This window comes from Ictidomys tridecemlineatus, chromosome 3 (assembly GCF_052094955.1).
Source record: "Ictidomys tridecemlineatus isolate mIctTri1 chromosome 3, mIctTri1.hap1, whole genome shotgun sequence".
Lineage (NCBI taxonomy): Eukaryota > Metazoa > Chordata > Mammalia > Rodentia > Sciuridae > Ictidomys > Ictidomys tridecemlineatus.
Window position 1 is genome coordinate 18,805,694 of NC_135479.1, and position 17,099 is coordinate 18,822,792.

The 17,099-nt window shown below is 52.6% G+C and overlaps 2 protein-coding genes and 1 long non-coding RNA gene across 3 annotated transcripts in view; 2 read left to right on the forward strand and 1 right to left on the reverse strand.

The window, feature by feature from the left end:
• Pyy (peptide YY) overlaps positions 1 to 3,410 on the forward strand; it is a 28,890-nt gene extending 25,480 nt beyond the window's left edge. The window contains exons 2-6 of the mRNA XM_005328097.4: positions 570 to 626; positions 1,347 to 1,453; positions 2,183 to 2,304; positions 2,687 to 2,874; positions 2,993 to 3,410. Of these exons, the coding sequence (XP_005328154.1) occupies positions 2,687 to 2,874; positions 2,993 to 3,077 (273 nt within the window). The 5' untranslated portion in view covers positions 570 to 626; positions 1,347 to 1,453; positions 2,183 to 2,304 and the 3' untranslated portion in view covers positions 3,078 to 3,410. The remainder of the gene's footprint in view (positions 1 to 569; positions 627 to 1,346; positions 1,454 to 2,182; positions 2,305 to 2,686; positions 2,875 to 2,992) is intronic.
• Positions 3,411 to 10,544: 7,134 nt separating this feature from the next.
• Ppy (pancreatic polypeptide) lies at positions 10,545 to 11,322 on the forward strand. Its single transcript, XM_005328096.4, has 3 exons — positions 10,545 to 10,735; positions 10,966 to 11,037; positions 11,202 to 11,322. The coding sequence occupies exons 1-3, from the start codon at positions 10,545 to 10,547 to the stop codon at positions 11,224 to 11,226; spliced, it is 288 nt and encodes a 95-aa protein (XP_005328153.1). The 3' UTR covers positions 11,227 to 11,322.
• Positions 11,323 to 13,560: 2,238 nt separating this feature from the next.
• Positions 13,561 to 16,880, reverse strand: LOC110598441 (uncharacterized). The gene is made up of 2 exons (XR_002484278.3): positions 14,088 to 16,880; positions 13,561 to 13,964 (listed from the first exon to the last, which is right to left on the reverse strand). It is a non-coding gene; the product is annotated as an uncharacterized LOC110598441 (long non-coding RNA).
• Positions 16,881 to 17,099: the final 219 nt, after the last annotated feature.

Here is a 17,099-nt window from a genome sequence, read left to right on the forward strand (position 1 = left end):
CTACCTTCTCACTCTTCTCCTTTCCTCCTGTTTGTCCTCAGGCCCTGCAGTCCCCAAGGCTTGAGCAGGTTCCAGGGATGTCAGATTTTCTGTGTGCTCCTTACAAGCTCCTTCACCTCTCTCCTCCAAGTTTAGCACCAAAGAAACCTCCTTCACCACCCTGGCTAGTGCCGCGAGGTCAAAGATCACCCCCACCCCCACACATCCTTGCCCCTTCAGCAGGCGGGTCCCTGTCTAGAGCCTGACCCTGGGGTCACAGCTGTCTTTGGATGTATGTGATGCTGGGGATCTGAACCCAGGACTTTGTACTTCACAGCTGTCTTAACCAGTCCTCTGGCTTTGGTCATTCCATGAAGAACTAGAATTCTTTTATTTCTACTGTCTCCTCTCCAATCTGGGCACAGGCTTATCCCTGTGTCTGTGCTCTGGGAACTCCTCCAATGGGATTTTGAGGGATAGTTGAGTGCCTTCCCCACCCCAAGACTAGGGCTCCCCAGTGATCAAACTGTGCCCCTCACCTCAGACTGGGGGAACTCAAAGATAAACCCTTGACTCTTCTCTGTCACTAGGGCTCTTGGAGGACAAAGCTGGGCTCCCTAAGAATGATTTTTCTCTTCCCTCTGAAGGTAGGTTCCATTTCCCCTTGTCCCAGTGTCTCCTTCCATTTCCATGCTTGGCAAGTGCCCTGGTGTTTCTTGGTTGTAAGGGGCCCTTTGGGCTTGAATAGCTGATAAGGAGCCATTTCCGGAGAGTGCAGGTGACTGAACCCATAAAAAGGCAATTGAGGGATCCCTGGACACTTCCTCTCAGGAGAACTCTAAAAATAGCACCCACAGCCATCTGTCCTGGGGAGTGGAGGGGCTGGCCCAGAATGAGGGGCCTGGACAAAATGACTCCTCTTGCCTCAATGGACTGATGAAAATGGGGTATCTACAAGGCTCTGGCCAGGCCTCATAGAGGGAGCTGGAAAGAGCTTTATGGGGAGACTCCCTAAGAGACCTTTCTCTTCCTGGGGGTAAGGTGGGTCTGATGGGTTGGCAGTCTGGGTGCTTCCCCGACCTAGACCTCTCAAAGTGGGTGGTGGCCCAGACAGCCTCCTATCTCCTGCTCTCATGCCTGACTCTGGAGCTCAAGGTGCAGAACCTGTTTGCCCTCAGGATTGAGGGGACTTCTTGGGGTCTTCCCCACCCTCTTCCTGTATTACCATCACCTCTCAGAGTTTCAGTTTTCTCACCTGGAAAATGCAGATGAACTCAGTTCATGGTACTGTTATACCAAAAATGCTATCCTCCCTAGCACACAGGAGGTGCACAGTTAATGGTAGTCCTTTCTTATTTCCTTCAAAGGCTCTGAGTGAGAATATCGACCCCAAATCCCAGTGAAAGCTATAATGGGCTGGGGACAGTGGCATATGCTTGGCAGCTTGACATCACTCAGCCAAAGAAAACACCAGGTATCCTGAATGACATGGAGATGGGGTTGGGGGCTCTGCCTTGGGAGGGGGCTCTATGGAGGGCCCAGCTGGACCAGAATCTGTATGTGCCAAGCTGGATGTAGAGGTGGCTCATTCAGCTGTTTCTGCCTCCTACCTCTGTCCCCAACTCTTAATTCAGAATGGATATAATGGAATATCCAGAGAGGCCTCTCCCCAAGAACATCATAAGCAGCAGGTCAGGAGCGACGGTCATAAGCTCCTACCCTGACTCCAGAAGAGACTTTCCCCCACAGGGTCCTGTCACTCCTGGACCCTTATCAAAGGCATTGGCAAGCAGAAGCTGAAGATAAAGGCCTCCTGGAAGGAGCAGCCACGGGTTCCACAGGCTGGAGGAGGCCTGTCCTCCCTCAGGTTCCCCACTCCCACCTAAGGACAGGGTAGGGAAGATGGACTCACATCCTTGGTCCTAGGGGCTACCCCAGGAGTCTAGATCCGAAGGCCTCACATCTTTAGGGGGCTAGACCTGCCACTGGGGGGCTGTGGGGTGAAAACAGGGTTTAGAAGAGGCAACCAGTCTGGTGGGACCCTGAGTCTGAGCATGGCAGCTGCCTCCTTAGCTCCTGCGAGGTGGAGACATCACGTCCTGGCTGGCTGTAAACTCTGCGAGTGGCAGGGGTGGAGGAAAGAAGGAGGAAGGGCCCTCCCCTGCCTGCTCCCCCTCCCCTCGGACTCCCCCTCCCTTTCCAGGCCGATATAAGCCCCGCGGGGAAAGCGCTGAGCAGAGGCCGCATCTCCACCTACAGCAGTCGTGTCCTCGGGACTGCCTGCACCTTCCATCTCCTGCTCATCTCGCCTTGGGAGCTATCGCTGTGAGTGGCTGGGGATCAGGAATGGTCTGGTAGTGAGTTATTTTGTGGGGGAAACTGAGGCCAGGGTGGTGGAAGCTGGGGCTGAGTGGTTGGAAGGGGGCCAATAGAGGTGAGAAGGAGGGTCTGGGAATCGGCTGCCAGTAGAGATCTCTTCCTTCTTCTATCACCTGGGCAGCAGCGGGAGTGGGGAGGCAGACAGGACTTATGACTCTGGCACAGGAGGAAACTGAGGCCAGAGACGGTGCGGTGCCCGAGAACACAGAGAGAGTGGCTGAACCCTAGCCCAGTAGGGCCACCGGAGCGTGGGCCCGACGGCAACCACTGCCGCAGCCTCCCACGGTCGAGGCTCAGGATGCCCCACGCTCCAATGCTCCCTTTCCAGATGGTGACCGTGCGCAGGCCGTCGCCCGCTACGGTCGCAGTGCTGCTGGCCCTCCTCGCCTGCTTGGGAGCGCTGGTCGACGCCTACCCCGCCAAACCCGAGGCCCCGGGCGAAGATGCCTCCCCGGAGGAGCTGAGCCGCTACTACGCCTCCCTGCGCCACTACCTCAACCTGGTCACCCGGCAGCGGTGAGCGCTCGCGCGGGGCGTGGCCGTGGGCGTGGGGGCAGAGCCTCTGGGACTCCGCCCTTCGCCCCGCCCCACTCCACCCGGGGCCTAACCACGCCCCTTGTGACCCCGCCCCCAGGTACGGGAAACGCGACAGCTCGGACGCCCTTTTCTCCAAGCTGCTGTTCCCCGACGTCGATGACCGCCCTGTCAGGTCGCGGTAAAAGCGTTCCTCTTACCACACACGGGCCTCTGGAGCATGGCCCGGCCCACCGGACCTCGCCCTGGCACCCTCACTTAAGACTTGCCCGGGCCTCGGCCTCGGCGCTCCAGACGCGATTCCTTCCCCTTCCCTCCTGTGGGCCAGAGGAGCCTACCCGTGCAGAAGACCCCAAGGCCTCCGGGGAGCTATGCTAACTACACTCACATCATGTGCATATTTGGTTCTGGGTAGGGCCCTCCGGCCACTTCTCTGTGTCCCCCGGTATCGTATCGGGGCCTGAGGGCTGTGTGTGGTCCATCCCTTGTCCCCAAATAAAGAGCAAATTTCACAGAAACTGAATGTGTGCGTCTGTTTCCTTTCCCTTCTCCTTCAAGGAGGTGGCCTCGGTAGGAGAAGAGAGTGGAGGTGCAAGATCAGGGAGAAGACTCGGAGCCCAAGAAAAAGGCGCCCCAGGACTAGGCTGGGGTGGGGTGGGGTTCCCTGTGCTAGTAGCTGAGCATAGATAGTCACTGCTGCTATTCTGGGGCTGGACAGCGCCCAGACAAGTGACCTCTGTGAGAGGAACTCCAGGCAAGGCGGGCATGGGAGAGGGGTGGATAGGAGCTCCAGAGAAAAGAACAAGAAGAGTCGCTGGAGACGGAGAGGTGGAGAGGAACATGCTAGGCAGCCTAGGAGGGTAACCTGGGACATAGAACCCTCGCAGGGTAAAGATGAAGACTGGCATAGGGCCTCGCAAGATACCAACACTCTAGGATTGTCCCCCTGCTCCCCTTAAAAGTGTACTACTAGTCTCCGGGGCTGCAAAGTCTCGAGGTTAAGTAAGATGGGATCAAGGATGGGGGTGGGGAGGAAAAAACATTTGTGGGGTGAAGTGGGTGTGCCAGCTGTAGAGGTAGATCTAGAGCTCAAGAGCACGCCTGTAATTCTTGCGGCTCAGGAGGCTGAGGCAGGAGGATTGTACTTCATGCCAGCCTCAGCAGTTTAGCCAGGCCTTAAACAACTCGCAGAAACCCAGTCTCAAAATAAAATTAAAAGGGCTGGGGGTGCTGGGGTTGTGGCTCAGTGGGAGAGAGCTTGCCTAGCATGTGTGAGGCCCAGGATTTGATTCTCAGCACAACATATAAATAAATAAATAATAAAGGTCCATTGACAACTAAAAAAATATTTTTAAAAAGGCGGGGGTGGGGCAGGGACTGGGGTTATGGCTCAGTGGTAGAGCACTCCTCTTGCATGTGCAAGGCCCTGGGTTCTATCCTTTGCACCACATAAAAATAAATAAATAAAGTTATTTAAAAAAAAAAAAGGTGTGGGGGGGATGTAGCTCAGTGGTAAAACACCCCTGAGTTCAATTCCCTGTACTCCCTCCCCACAAAGAAAATCACTTCTAAGGAAACTGTCACCTGAGTAGAAGGAACAATGAGAGTGTGGAGGTCACTTTTTCCCTCAAAACCCTCCTCCCCACTTTGTTGAATGCACACACAGTGCATGAGTCACTAACTGTGCCTTTCTGGTGACAAGACTTTAGGGATACCTTCCAGTCCCCTCCACCCCATGGGTGTTTCAACTGGACGATAACCTGATCCCCAGACACCCTTCCTTCTCAATTCATTCTCCCAGGAAGCCTGCCTTGGTTGGCCCTGACCTGTACTCTTTCTCTCCTCTCTGGTCACTGAACTCTCATGGCTACTACTCTGTTCACTAAGAGACCTACCCATGTCTCTGTGTCCTCCCTGCACCCCACCTCTATGGTCTGAGGGCCCCTTAAAGGAAGGGCCTGTCTGTGGGCTTTCTCCTGAACCTCCAGTTCAGCAGGATCTGCCTAAGTCCAAGGCAGGTGGCTGAGGAATGAGAGGGAGAATCAGGCTGAAGACAAGTGTCCAGACTCAGACAGGGTAAGAAAGGCAGGAAGGCTGGGTGGCATTACTGGGGCATAAGGGCCTTGCAGACCTGTTTGCAGACAGGTGACCCTGGGAGGTGAGAAGACTCTAGACCTGGCTCTGCTCTGACACAACCTGCACTAGGGGGCCACCCTCCCTGGTGCTGTCCCCCAGCCTTTCTTGAGGTAGGGCCAGCTGTGTGGGACAGAGGACGCTGGTCCAGGGGCTGGAACAGGCCCTGGACTGTATGGATTCTGATGCTTTGCCCTGCAGGGAAAGCCCTTTCCTTCTCTTTAGCCTAAAATACACCTTCGGGTAGATGTTGCCTCCCAGAAGCCATTTTTGTTTCTCAGGATGGAGTTTGTCTCTCTAGCTTCTCCATTTTGCCATTTCCTGAGGTCCATTCCCATCCTACTTCGTTTCTTGTCTTCTCTCCTCTGTACCAGCTGGGGCAGATGGGCACGTGCAGTGGCGGCTTGAGCTTAAGTTCATGTGTAGTTGAAGATCCAGGGGAGTTGGGGGGATGTATCTGTGTGTAGGTGTCCACGATCCTCTGTCTATTGGTCTATTTGGGAGAGCTGTGGGAAGTTTGAGGCTAATGGAAGAGAACTAGTATGAATTATATTCATAGCTGCAGACAGTTTCTGCTCAGATAAGTCGGTTGACCACAGTACCTACACATGGCCTCTATAACATGAGGCTTTCGGAGTAGTTGAACCTGTGTGAGTGCTCCATGATTGCCTTTTCATGCAATAGTCCCCTCTGTCTTCAGGGATAGGTATCAAAACTCCCAGTGGATGTCTGAAGCCACTGATAGTACTGACAATCTAGTGTGTACATTGTTATTTCCAGTACATACATGCCTATGATAGTTTAATTTATAAATTATGCACAACAAGAGATTAAAAACATTAAGATAGAATAATTATAATAGTATTCTATAATAAAAGTTATGTAAATGTGGGTCTCTGTCTCTGAAAATAGCTTATTGGACTGTACTAATTCTGCTTGTGACCCTGTGAGATGATAAGATGCCCGTGTAATCAGGTGAAGTGGGTGGATGATGTAGGCACTGTGTGGCAGCTTTAGGCTACTACATAAGGGTTACTTGGACAGAAGTGCTGTGATGCCTCTATAGCCTCTCTGATAACCCAGAGAGCTACTGAGTGACTAACAGGCAGTGTACACTACTTGGATATGCTGCATAAAGGGATGATTCACATCCTGGGCAAGATGGAGGTGCACAGTATAAGATTTTGTCAGGCTACTCAGAATGGCATGCAATCTAAGATGGATGAATTGCTTATTTCTGGAAATTTCCATTTAATATTTTTGGAACTTGATTGACTGCAGATCACAGAAACCACAGAAAACAAGATAAGTGGGGGGTCTACTGTATTAGTTTCATAGAACTGACATAAAAAACCAAACGGGAGGGTGAGGGAGGTAGTTCAGTAGTAGAGCCCTGGCCTGGCATATGCAAGGTCCTCATTCCATCCCCAGCACAATAAGTCAAACAAAACAAGAGAACTGGGGTATTTAAAGGACTAGGGGCGGGCTGGGGATGTGGCTCAAGCGGTAGCATGCGCTCACCTGGCATGCATGCGGCCCGGGTTCGATCCTCAGCACCACATACCAACAAAGATGTTGTGTCCACCGAGAACTAAAAAATAAATACTAAAAATTCTCTCTCTCTCTCCTTCCTCTCTCACTCTCTCTTTAAAAAAAACAAAAACAAAAACAAAAACAAACAATAAAGGACTAGGGGCTAAATGTCTGAAATCAAGCTGTTATGCTAGCAGGGTTGATTCCTTTGGTGAAGAAGGGGGCAAGGATCTGTTCCAGGTGTCTCTTCTGGGCTCGAAGTTCCTTTATGCATACCTGTTTCTGTGTCCAAATTTCACTCTTTTTAAAAGGACACCACCTATATTGGATTAGGGGCAGATGGAGTCTCTAGGGTAAAGGGAAGTGTTGACAGGGTCTAGACTTAAAATTAGTGTCCTGAGCCCCAAATCAGGATAAAGTAGCTCCTGAGGGAGTAGGATGAGGGGTTTAAGGTGTTTGTGTGAATTTCTCAGCTATCCTTAGCCCAAGGGCTTCTCCAGGGGTTAGGGGATCCCATGGGTACCGGAATCTGAGGTGATTCTGACAGGATACCCAACCTACACCCTGCTGCTGCCACACAATTTGGAAATAAGACATTGGCCTAAGAGTTGGACCTGGCTCTGGTCAGCAGAATTGTCCTGGTAATCTGGATAGAGTGTAGCCTCTGGCACCACGTAGACCTGGGTTTAGTCCTGATCCCTCCTGCAGTCTTAGGCAACCTCAACTGCTTCTCCGAGCCTTGGTTTCCTGCCTCCTTCACCAGGTAATAAAGGAGCCTATTAAGATGACCTGTAAGAAAGGTCTTGGGGGAGGTGCTGGCTCACTGGCTGCCACAGCCAGCTCCTCTCCTTTTCTGACAATGTCCTCATCTTTCAAAACAAAACAAAACAACAGCAACCCAACCCCCACCTACTTTCTTGCCTCTGAGCTCCTTGCAGAAACCTCTCTCCTTCCCTTCCTCCTGCTCTGGGCCCAGGAATAGATATACCAAAAATGACTGATATTTGGCTGGGTAACTGAGAGCAGCAGAGACTGAGGTTAGAGAGCCCCGACAAGGGGTGATAGAGGACATGGCCAGACTCCTTCCCTGGGAGCCACAACTCTGAGGCCTCTTCCCTTTGTTCCTTCACCTGCCTTCATTCGCCCTGAGATCCCTGAGGTGTTCCTCTCCTGGTCTCATCATCACAGCACTCCCTCCGTCCCCCACGCTGCTCCCGGGTTATTCTCCCTGCTCAGAGGACAAGGGGTTGGGCAGTGGGAAAGGGGGCCACTGGGTCTTCATGCTGTCTTTGCAGGGGAGTGTTGGGTGGCTTCCCAAGAGGCTCCATGCAAGCTCTGTGGGAACACACTCGAAGACAAGCTTTCTCTATTCTGGATATGACCATGCTATTACAGCCACTGTCCCTTCCTCCTGGATTGTCACGACATCCCTGAGGGGACCTTGTAATCTATTGTTTGCAAAGGAGAAAAAGGAAAGCTTGGTGGACATTTGTGGAGAGCTATTATTTCTAACAAAGCTGGTTACATCTGTGACAGGACAGAATTATGAATGGCCCGGTCACCAGAGTCAATCCCCAGATCCACTGGCTTCTGACACGGTGAGTGGCCAGAACAGGTCCCACCAGACTACTGGCCTGAGGGAGCCCAGACCCTTTCAACCAGGGCTGGGGCCCAGCACCCCCTGGTGGTGTGCAGCAGTCTCTACCCTTCAAAGGCAATGTCTGGGACCAGCTACCCATTGACTGTCCTTGTTTTGTGAAGTGGAAAACCCAGGCTAGAGGAGGGTGCAGGCTTGCTGAGGTGGAAGGACCTCCATATTTGCCTTTTAAAATGTAGGTTATCTGATTAGGCATCATTGTTCTTGTCACCAGGAATCAAAATTGAGAGGAGCCAATCAGAACACTGATGGTTACCGAGCTTCTTTTTTCCTTCCTATCTTGAGATGATGGGTATGATAAGGTGCATTTTACCTAGATGAAAATAGAAGCTCAGAGAGGCTAAAGGAATTTTGCTGCCAGGCTCACCCAGCTAGCCAATGACAAGAGGTCCAGCTGTTCACCTCTGAGTCTATGATGCCAGATCCCTGGGTTTCACCTCCAGTTTTCCCTGGACCTGAACAACTTCTCCCCTCCCCACTCCACCCTGACATTTCTTGGTGACCTGATCTGGGACAGCAGAATCTCAGAATCTCCTTCTCTGCCCTCAGTGTGGACTCAGCCAGTACTTGTCCTTGGCTTGAGCTGGGGAGGGGTCCAGAGTTGACAAAAGGACACTGAGCAGGAGAAAGACCCAGTGGGGGATAGGCATCAAAGGCAGAAACTGAGACCTAGGCAGCAAGGAGATCTTGAGCAAGTGTCTTCACCTCTGTGGGTCCCTCCATTTCTCAGACAAAGCAGGACATGACAGCAATACTCAGACAGATCCAGTTAGAAAAACAGGTCAAATTTTGGAGATGGATTTTTTTTTTCCCAAACTTTGCTTCTCCTCAGACTTTCTGTGTGGTTTGGGGCCAATTACTTAATATCTCGGAGCAGATTTCAGTTTCTGAGTCTGTAATATAGATTGTTGTAGGGAGTCAGTTTGGTGACCGAGCTGGGAGCACTTCGGACATTTTGAGTCTTCTAAGTGAGGCTGATTATTAGCACTGCCCTGGGGTGAAACTCTGGGATGGGAGAGGAGATGGGGCTCCAGAAACTGACACCCCACCCCTCATGTCACATCAGTTCTCATTCTGCAGACTATTTGGAGAAACCAAATGGGTTTCTCCACATCTGGGTCCCCACTCCTGTCCACATTACCTGCGGAGCCCAGGTTCCTTCCCTGTTCTCACCTCATTCTGGCTGCACACTGGAAAGGAGGCCTGAGTTTCCCTCCTTCTTCCCTGGAATCTGGAGCCATGGCCTCAACCTTGCACCCTGAGGGAAGCTGTTTGATCACTTGGGTTCACCTTGGGGAGGCTGCAGGGGGTGTTCCGAGACCTGGGACCATAATCTTTCAGTTGCCCAAGACTCCTAACCTTGTCTTGCCTGAGTCAAGCCTCCTGTGAGACCCAAAAGGAAGGGGACATCGGGAATGGGGGCCCACAGGAGACATCCATCATGACCCAGTTTCATCTGTTATGCTGCTCGTCTGGCTCGCAGAATGCTGCCCTGGCCCCCTCCTGTCCCTGGCTCCCTGCTGGCGTTGCAGGTACCAGGGAGACAGTGAGAGGAGGGGGTGAGGGCTGGGGAGTGAGACTGAAAAGAGGCGGGGACTCTGGGGGGCTGAGGACTATAAAGGGGCACAGCTGAGAGCAGGGGGACCCATCCAGCTTGAGGCAGGTGACTGCTTCCATTTAAGGCCCCTTGCTCAGGACTCAGGGTAAGTGGGCTCAGTGTGGCCTGGGCTCTGGGAGGCTCCTTGGGTCTCTGGTCTTGGGAAGGAGTTGGTGCTTTCTAGGTGAGGGGCCTTGAGAGACCTAAGGTACTCCTTGGGTGTGCTCTGCATCCGGATAAACCAGCAGAGGAAGGTTAGACCCCAAAGGCTGTTGATTTCTGTCCTTTGCCTCACAAGTTCATTTCATGTCCCCTTGACTTGTGTGTAAGTTGGAGTCTACTTTCTATAAGCAACTCCCCTTGAGTTCCTATCCCATTTATGCATCCTTAGAGCCACCAGGCTCTGTATATCATGTGTGTCCCCTCTACCCCATTTACCCTCATATCCCCGGGACCTTGTCTGCTAAATTTTTTTTTTGCTTTGTTAAGGCCTCTGAGCTCTAGCTACCAAGTTACTCACAGCTGGGGGGAGCAAGAGTCTTTACTGTCCAGGGCAGTGTCTAGAAAGAGGTCAGTGGTAGGTGCTGGTGACCCATTGTTCTGTCCCTTGTCTCCAAGATTCGCTTTAAGGAATGGGTGATGGCTGGGCAGGCAGGCCCTTCTTCCCATGCATAGCCAGGTCTGCACACTGGCTTCCGTTCTGCCTCCATCTCCCTGACCCTTGCTCTGCAGATGGCTGCTGCACACCGCTGCCTCTCCCTGCTGCTCCTGTCCACCTGTGTGGCTCTGTTGCTGCGGCCGCTGCTGGGTGCCTGGGGAGCGCCATTGGAGCCAGTGTACCCCGGGGACAATGCTACGCCAGAGCAGATGGCCCAGTATGCGGCTGAGCTCCGCAGATATATCAACATGCTGACCAGGCCTAGGTGTGTACTAGAGAATGGGAGAGAGATCCTGGAGCTCAGGGCGCTGGCCACAGCCCTATCCCCATTCCCACCCCTGTCCCCAGCCCCCTCCATGCCTGCGCTTGGGAAACAGCATCTCTGTAGAGCAGGCTTGAGCCATGTCCAGAGTAGGGTGGTGCCTGAGGGGACATCTGAGGCAGGTGAGCTGGCACCTGGCATGGAGCTTGCCCCAGCTGCCCCTTCCCTCCCAGGTATGGGAAAAGAGATAAGGAGGACACTCTGGGCTTCTTGGAATGGGACTTCCCCCATGCAGCTGCCTCCAGGTAGGTTTTGATTCCCTGCCCATCTGCCCAGCTCTCTGGGATAAGTGGAAATGGGGGTGAAAAGGGGCAGGTGAGGGTGATGGTGGGGAAGACGGGGCCCAGAGCAGTCCTCCTGAGGGCACAAGGACTGGCCCCACACTACCAGTTCTGCCCTCTCTTCACAGGGAGCTGAGCCCGATGGACTTGTGATGCCACCTCCCACCTTCTACAGTTCCACGGGCAGTGCCGACCCAGCTCTCCCCTGCACCCTTGGCTCTGGCCACAGATTGCTCCCTGCTCCTACATAGGCTCAATAAAGCAAGTCAATGTCATAGCTTCTTTCTGTGTCTCTGTGGGACCCTGATGGGGACAGGGACATGTGGAGAGCAGGGAGAAGGGGGGAAGGGGCTGTTGTAATGTCCAGACCCACTCAGCTCATCTGCTTCATTTCATAGAGGGAAAAATTGTGGCCCAGAGGGAGGCAGGGACTCCCCTAAGTTCAGTGGCCATCTTTTTTTGATTTTTATTTTTTGTACCAGGGATTGAACACAGGTGCATTTAACCACGGAGCCACACCCCCAACCCTTTTATTTCTTTCTTTTTTTTTTTTTTTTTTTTAGTTTTAGGTGGACACAATGTCTTTATTTTACTTTATATGGTGCTGAGGATGGAACCCAGTGCCTCACGCATACTAGGCGAGCGCTCTGCCACTGGGCCACAAACCCAGCTCCCATTTTCTTTTTTTAATATATATTTTTATTTAGAGACATGGCCTCACTGAGTTGCTTAGGGCCTCACTGAGTTGCTGAGGCTGGCTTTGAACTCTCCATCCTCCTGTCTTAGCCTCCCAAGCTGCTGGGATTAGGCATGTGACATTGCACCCGGCTGAAGTGGCGGTCTTGAGTGTGAATCTTCCCATTGCCACACCTCTAGACCTTCCTGATCATCAGCCTGATTGAGAGCTAGCCCTGCTTCCCAAAATGTCCCCCCACAGTGTTTTCCTATGATTGTGAAGTAGGTGAAGCACTCATACTAAAGAGTCCTGGGGCCAGGGGCAACAGCCCAGAGAAATGGTGCAGTGTTATGACGGTCGCCAATTGTGTTGAGTGGTCTCACATCTGCTCTCTGGAAATATGAGGGAAATGGGCTGTCCTGAAAGGTTGTGAACTCCCAGGCACCCAGAGGTATTTAAGCTGTCGCAGGAAGGGAGACTGCAGAAGGGATGTGGCCTCCCAGGCTGCATTAGTCAAGAATGCTAGTACCTCCATGAGTCCAATCTGGATTCTAAACTCCAGGCCTGGGCCAGAGGTGGGGTGGGGACCTGGCTCCTATGGCAGGAGTTTCAGTAGTCCACAGTAGCCTGTCCCTTGCCCTTCTCAAGCACCTTGAATAGGTGGGGATGGGTGAGGTGTGTGTGTGTGTGTGTGTGTGTGTGTGTGTGTGTGTGTGTGTGTAAAAACGGGAGTGAACAAGCTTGTCCCTTTCCTGGGAGCTCCTGTGGATAAGGGACAGTCATGGAGATTGGGGAAGAGTGAGAGACAGAACTTTTCTGGTTCCCAGAATAGCTTCTCCTGCTTCCTCCACATGCTCAGTCTGAAGGGTGGGAGCCTATGGGTTTGGTGGATGAGTGGTGCACTTTCCTTGGCTTAGCACCTTGCACTGATCCTGTGGCCATGACATAATTGTGTTTCTGTCTAGTTGCATAAGTGACCTAGATGTGGAACTGAGCCCTAAAAGGCAAAGAGCTTCTACAGGATGCAGCTGCTGGGCAAAGGCTTGGCCCAGGCTGATTCTTACATCCAAGGGGTGTTTGGATGGAGGACTGGTATAGGAGAAGACCTCAGTGCAGGGTCTCGCCCCCTCTCTGAAGCCACCTACCTTCCACCAACCTGCCCACAATGCACCTCTGCCAGGAGGGATGTGGCCTCCCAGGGAGGAGGATGAAGAAGTCTGAAGTTCCAGTATTTTCTCTCAGCTAAGGTTCTGAGTGGGGAGATGTGTACACATTTCCTAGAGGCAGGAATTAGGACTCTGTTTGAGACATACCTGGGTGTGATAGGTGGATTGGTGGGAGGGGCCTCTGCCCTTGCCCAGGCCTTTCTGATGGACACAGCCCACAGACCCAAGACAAGTGGGCCATTCTCACATCCAGATCTCAGGGACAGGCCCTGGCCAGGCTCCTTTCCTTCCCTGTCCTTCTCACTGCTGGGGCTGAGGATCCAGGAGGCTGTGCTCTGCTCCCTGAGGGTCAAAGGCATCCATGCTTGTTCTTGTGCCAACACTGTCACCCAGGTTGCCATTCTAAGCTGTCCAGTTCTTGGCAAAAACAGTGTTGGGTCTTGCTGAAGCCCCTGCTTCCTTCCAGGGCTCTCCCTGGGTTTCACCCTGGCAGCGGTGCATTGTGGGCAGGTTGGTGGAAGTTAGGTGGCTTCAGAGAGGGGGCGAGACCCTGCACTGAGGTCTTCTCCTACAGCAGGAACCCCAGTGACCTGGTTTCCCTTTGAAGGTCCTCCCTGCCAGTGCCCAGAGAAGTCACCGAGGAAATACAGATTGTATTTTTTTATTGCTCTCGCTGAGGAGTTGAGGCCCCTCTCACAATGTAAAGTGGTCGGTGGGCGGTGGGCGGTGACATCTGAGCCAGGTGCCTGGAGGTCAAGGCCCATCCTGGAGAAGGAAGTCCCCTGGGCCCTGCTATCTCCCTCCACCCCTGCCCCCAGGAGCTTCCTCTTGCTCTCACCCAAGCTGCCCTTGGTTCCCAGGTCCCCGACGAAGTGCCAGCAGTGCCCCAGCTCCCCTACCTGGGGCCTGGGGACGTGATCGGTGGTCCTACTACCAGGGTGCTCCGCGGCTGGGACTTCGTAGGGCTAGCCGTAGGGAGTTTCGTGGCGTTCGAAGGGGGAGGTTTCGTGGCTTCTATGAGCTTCTTCAGGTTTTTAAACTTTCCCAAGCTAGGGAACAAATCTTTGCAGAGATCATGGGGCCGCGATGTGCGTGGGGTGCCAGGTGTCTCCCTCCCACGCTGCGTACCTCCCTCCCGCCTCTCCCTCCCGCCGCTTCCTCTGCCCGCCTACCTGTCGTTGAAGATCTTCCCAACGTACTTGTTGAAATTCGCCAACCAGTTGAACAACCTGGGCTCCGGGAGGTCCTGCGGTGCCTGCTCCTTGCCTAGAGCGCCCTCGGGAGGTAGCAGCAGCGACAGTAGGCACACCAGCACTACTGCGCACGCGCAACGCTGAGCCTGCAGACCCCGCGGACAGCACCCGGCAGTCACGTGACGGCCCGGCGGGGTTTTGCCCAGCGCAAGGACTCGAAGTTACAGATGCCAGGCGGGATGGGAAAATAGGGGTGCGGGGGCACCCAGACCAAGGAGTGTGTCTGCCTCTGGGACATACACAGGTGTATGTGCGCTTTAAGGGACATCCGGTTGCCCAGGGTGAAAGGTGCACTTCTGGACGTGAACAATGATGCACACGAAACACCGAGATCAAAATGGACAGGGAGACCCGACCTGAGATGGACACGTGGCGTAGAGCCATCGGTCCCTCCCTCACCTCACTGACCTTTCTAGCAGACTCCTTGTTCACCCCCCCCCCTCCAGCCTCCCCTGCTTCCTTGCTGTTCCTCAAAAACACGGGACAGAACTGCTGCCTTCCTGATGCTTCTTCAACCAGACAGACATCGGCAGGGCCAATTCCGTTGCCTCCTTCAAGCATCAGCTCAAAATTCACCTTCTGAATGGGTTCCACGCTGACACCCCTATTTATAATTGCAACCCAGCTCCTCTTCTCGCTCTGCTTTTCCCTACTTACTATACTCTGTTTGTTATATTTATTGACTGAGTTCCTTCCCAGCCACACCTTCTGCCTCAATGTTAAATGCCTTGATAGCTGGCCTTTTACCTGTTTTATCTTATTGATGTAGCTCAGGCACATAGAACAGGGCCTGACACTTAGTAGGTGCTCAGTATTGCATGTTAAATGATTATCAGTCCCATACAGCAATGCCAGCCTGGGAATTCTGCCCCCTACAGCCCCCACCATGCCTAGAAAATTCTGCATCTATAACACAAAAGCGCATATACAAATTCAGACTGTGATGCCCATAAATATGATACACACCTACAGAGTCCCTGAGCCTTTCAATGCTCAACCAGGAACTCTTCTCATCCCCACCACCCCAAGCAGGGACAGGAAGCCCTAGCAGCTGTCTTAGTAGCCAGAATGGCTTTCCTCCATCATGCCCTTAGGGGGTCTGGGGAGGGGCCTTTGGTTTTAGTTTCCAGCCCCAATCTCCTGGAGGATACAGTTGACAGGGACCCAGACTTGGCCACCAGACATTACCATGATGCTGGGAAGGTGCAGCGACACAGCAAAGGGTCTCTGGCCAGGACCTATGAGGCTCTTTATAGTCCTTTGGATCCATAACCCCATCCTTCTCAGGCTCCACCTCTGGTTTCGCTTCCTGCTCCAGTGTCATGACCTGGGAATTGGGAACAGAGAGAGGGTGGGGGTGGAAGCACATGGGCTGCTAGCTGTCCTGACCAGGGCACAGTCCCTGCCAGGGACCCAAAAGGGTGGGTGGCAGAGGCGAGGAGGCACTAAGGAGTAGGGTAGCTTTTTGTTCCAAGATCACAGATCCTAGGGAGGAACTGTCTCTGGGTTGCTGGTGGGGTGATTGTCATTTTCCCAGAGGCTATTGGGGTTGGAAGGGAGCTGTGCTGTGAAATGAGACGGCCTTCCCATCCCAAGGGACTCCTTTCCCTGCAGGCCCCCATGTGGGACCCCAGAACCCCTTGCTCCTTCTGGCATGGCCAGTACTGGGGGCAGGGAGATGCAGTTTCCACCTGGGAGGTGGCAGCCCCACTGCCCAGTCTGGTGATTTTCTCAGTCTGCTCAGCCACATTGGAACCTCTGCTGGTGACCTGCTGAGGCTTCTGGAGGGTGGGGGATCTTGGCTGCTTCAATGATGAACCAAGGCTTTAGGGTACTCAAGCCACAGAGCCCTAGCTCTGTGGCCTGGAATGCTCCCTGCCTTTTTTTTTTTTTTTTTTGAGAGAGAGAGAATTTTTAAATATTTATTTATTTATTTTTTAGTTTTCGGTGACCACAACATCTTTATTTTATTTTTATGTGGTGCTGAGGATCGAACCCAGCACCCCACGCATGCCAGGCGAGTGCACTACCACCTGAGCCACATCCCCAGCCCTGCTCCCTGCCTTTTTAAAAACATTTTTTTAGTTGTCAATGGACTTTAAAATTTTATTTATTTATTTATATGTGGTGCTGAGAATCGAACCTAAAGCCTCAAATATGCTAGTAAGACCTCTACCACTGAGCCACAACCCCAGCCCTGGAATATCCCTTTTATCTGTATAATGTTGTGGCTTTTCTGAGGCAAGTTTGTGAAACATGGGTTGGTTTGTGTGTGTGTGTGTGTGTAGTGCTGGATTGAACCCAGGGGTCTGTGCATGTGAGGCAAGTACTCTACCAACTGAGCTATATCCCCAGCACATGGGTTGACTTTTAGGGGCACAGTAGGAAGATCAGGGTCTTTTGGGTGGGAATCCCAACTTCATCATTTCCTGACTATGTGACTTTGATCAGGGGATATTATCTCCCCTGAACCTACATGTTCTCATCAGTGGAATGCAGCCAGTTATACCTATAGCATGTGACTGATTTAACTACCAGCTCTGATGATGTAACTCAGTCCCTGGACAACTCCTGACATGAAATAGGTTTTTTGTTTGTTTGTTTTAGTACTGGAGATTGAACCCAGCAGCACTTATCCACTGAACCAAATCCCCCGCCATTTTATTTTTTATTTAGAGACAGGGTCTTACTAAATTGCTTAGGACCTTGCTAAGTTGCTGAGGCTGGCTTTGAATTTGTGATTCTCCTGCCTCAGTCTTCCAAACTGCTGGGATTACAAATGTGTGCCACTGTACCTGACTTAATAGGTGATTAACATGTGTGAGCCCCTTTATTCCTGGATTCATACTTCCCCCTCCCCATTCACACTTCTCACACCTTCATCCTCTTATTCAAATCTGTTCTCAGGGATTTATGGGATCTCTCAGTAAC

Bases quoted from the DNA above. Each gene is read 5' to 3' on its own strand.
- Ppy (XM_005328096.4), top strand. From the start codon at position 10,545: ATGGCTGCTGCACACCGCTGCCTCTCCCTGCTGCTCCTGTCCACCTGT. The intron at 10,736-10,965 runs GTGTGTACTAGA...CTTCCCTCCCAG, and splicing joins AACATGCTGACCAGGCCTAG to GTATGGGAAAAGAGATAAGG. The intron at 11,038-11,201 runs GTAGGTTTTGAT...CTCTCTTCACAG, and splicing joins CCCCATGCAGCTGCCTCCAG to GGAGCTGAGCCCGATGGACT.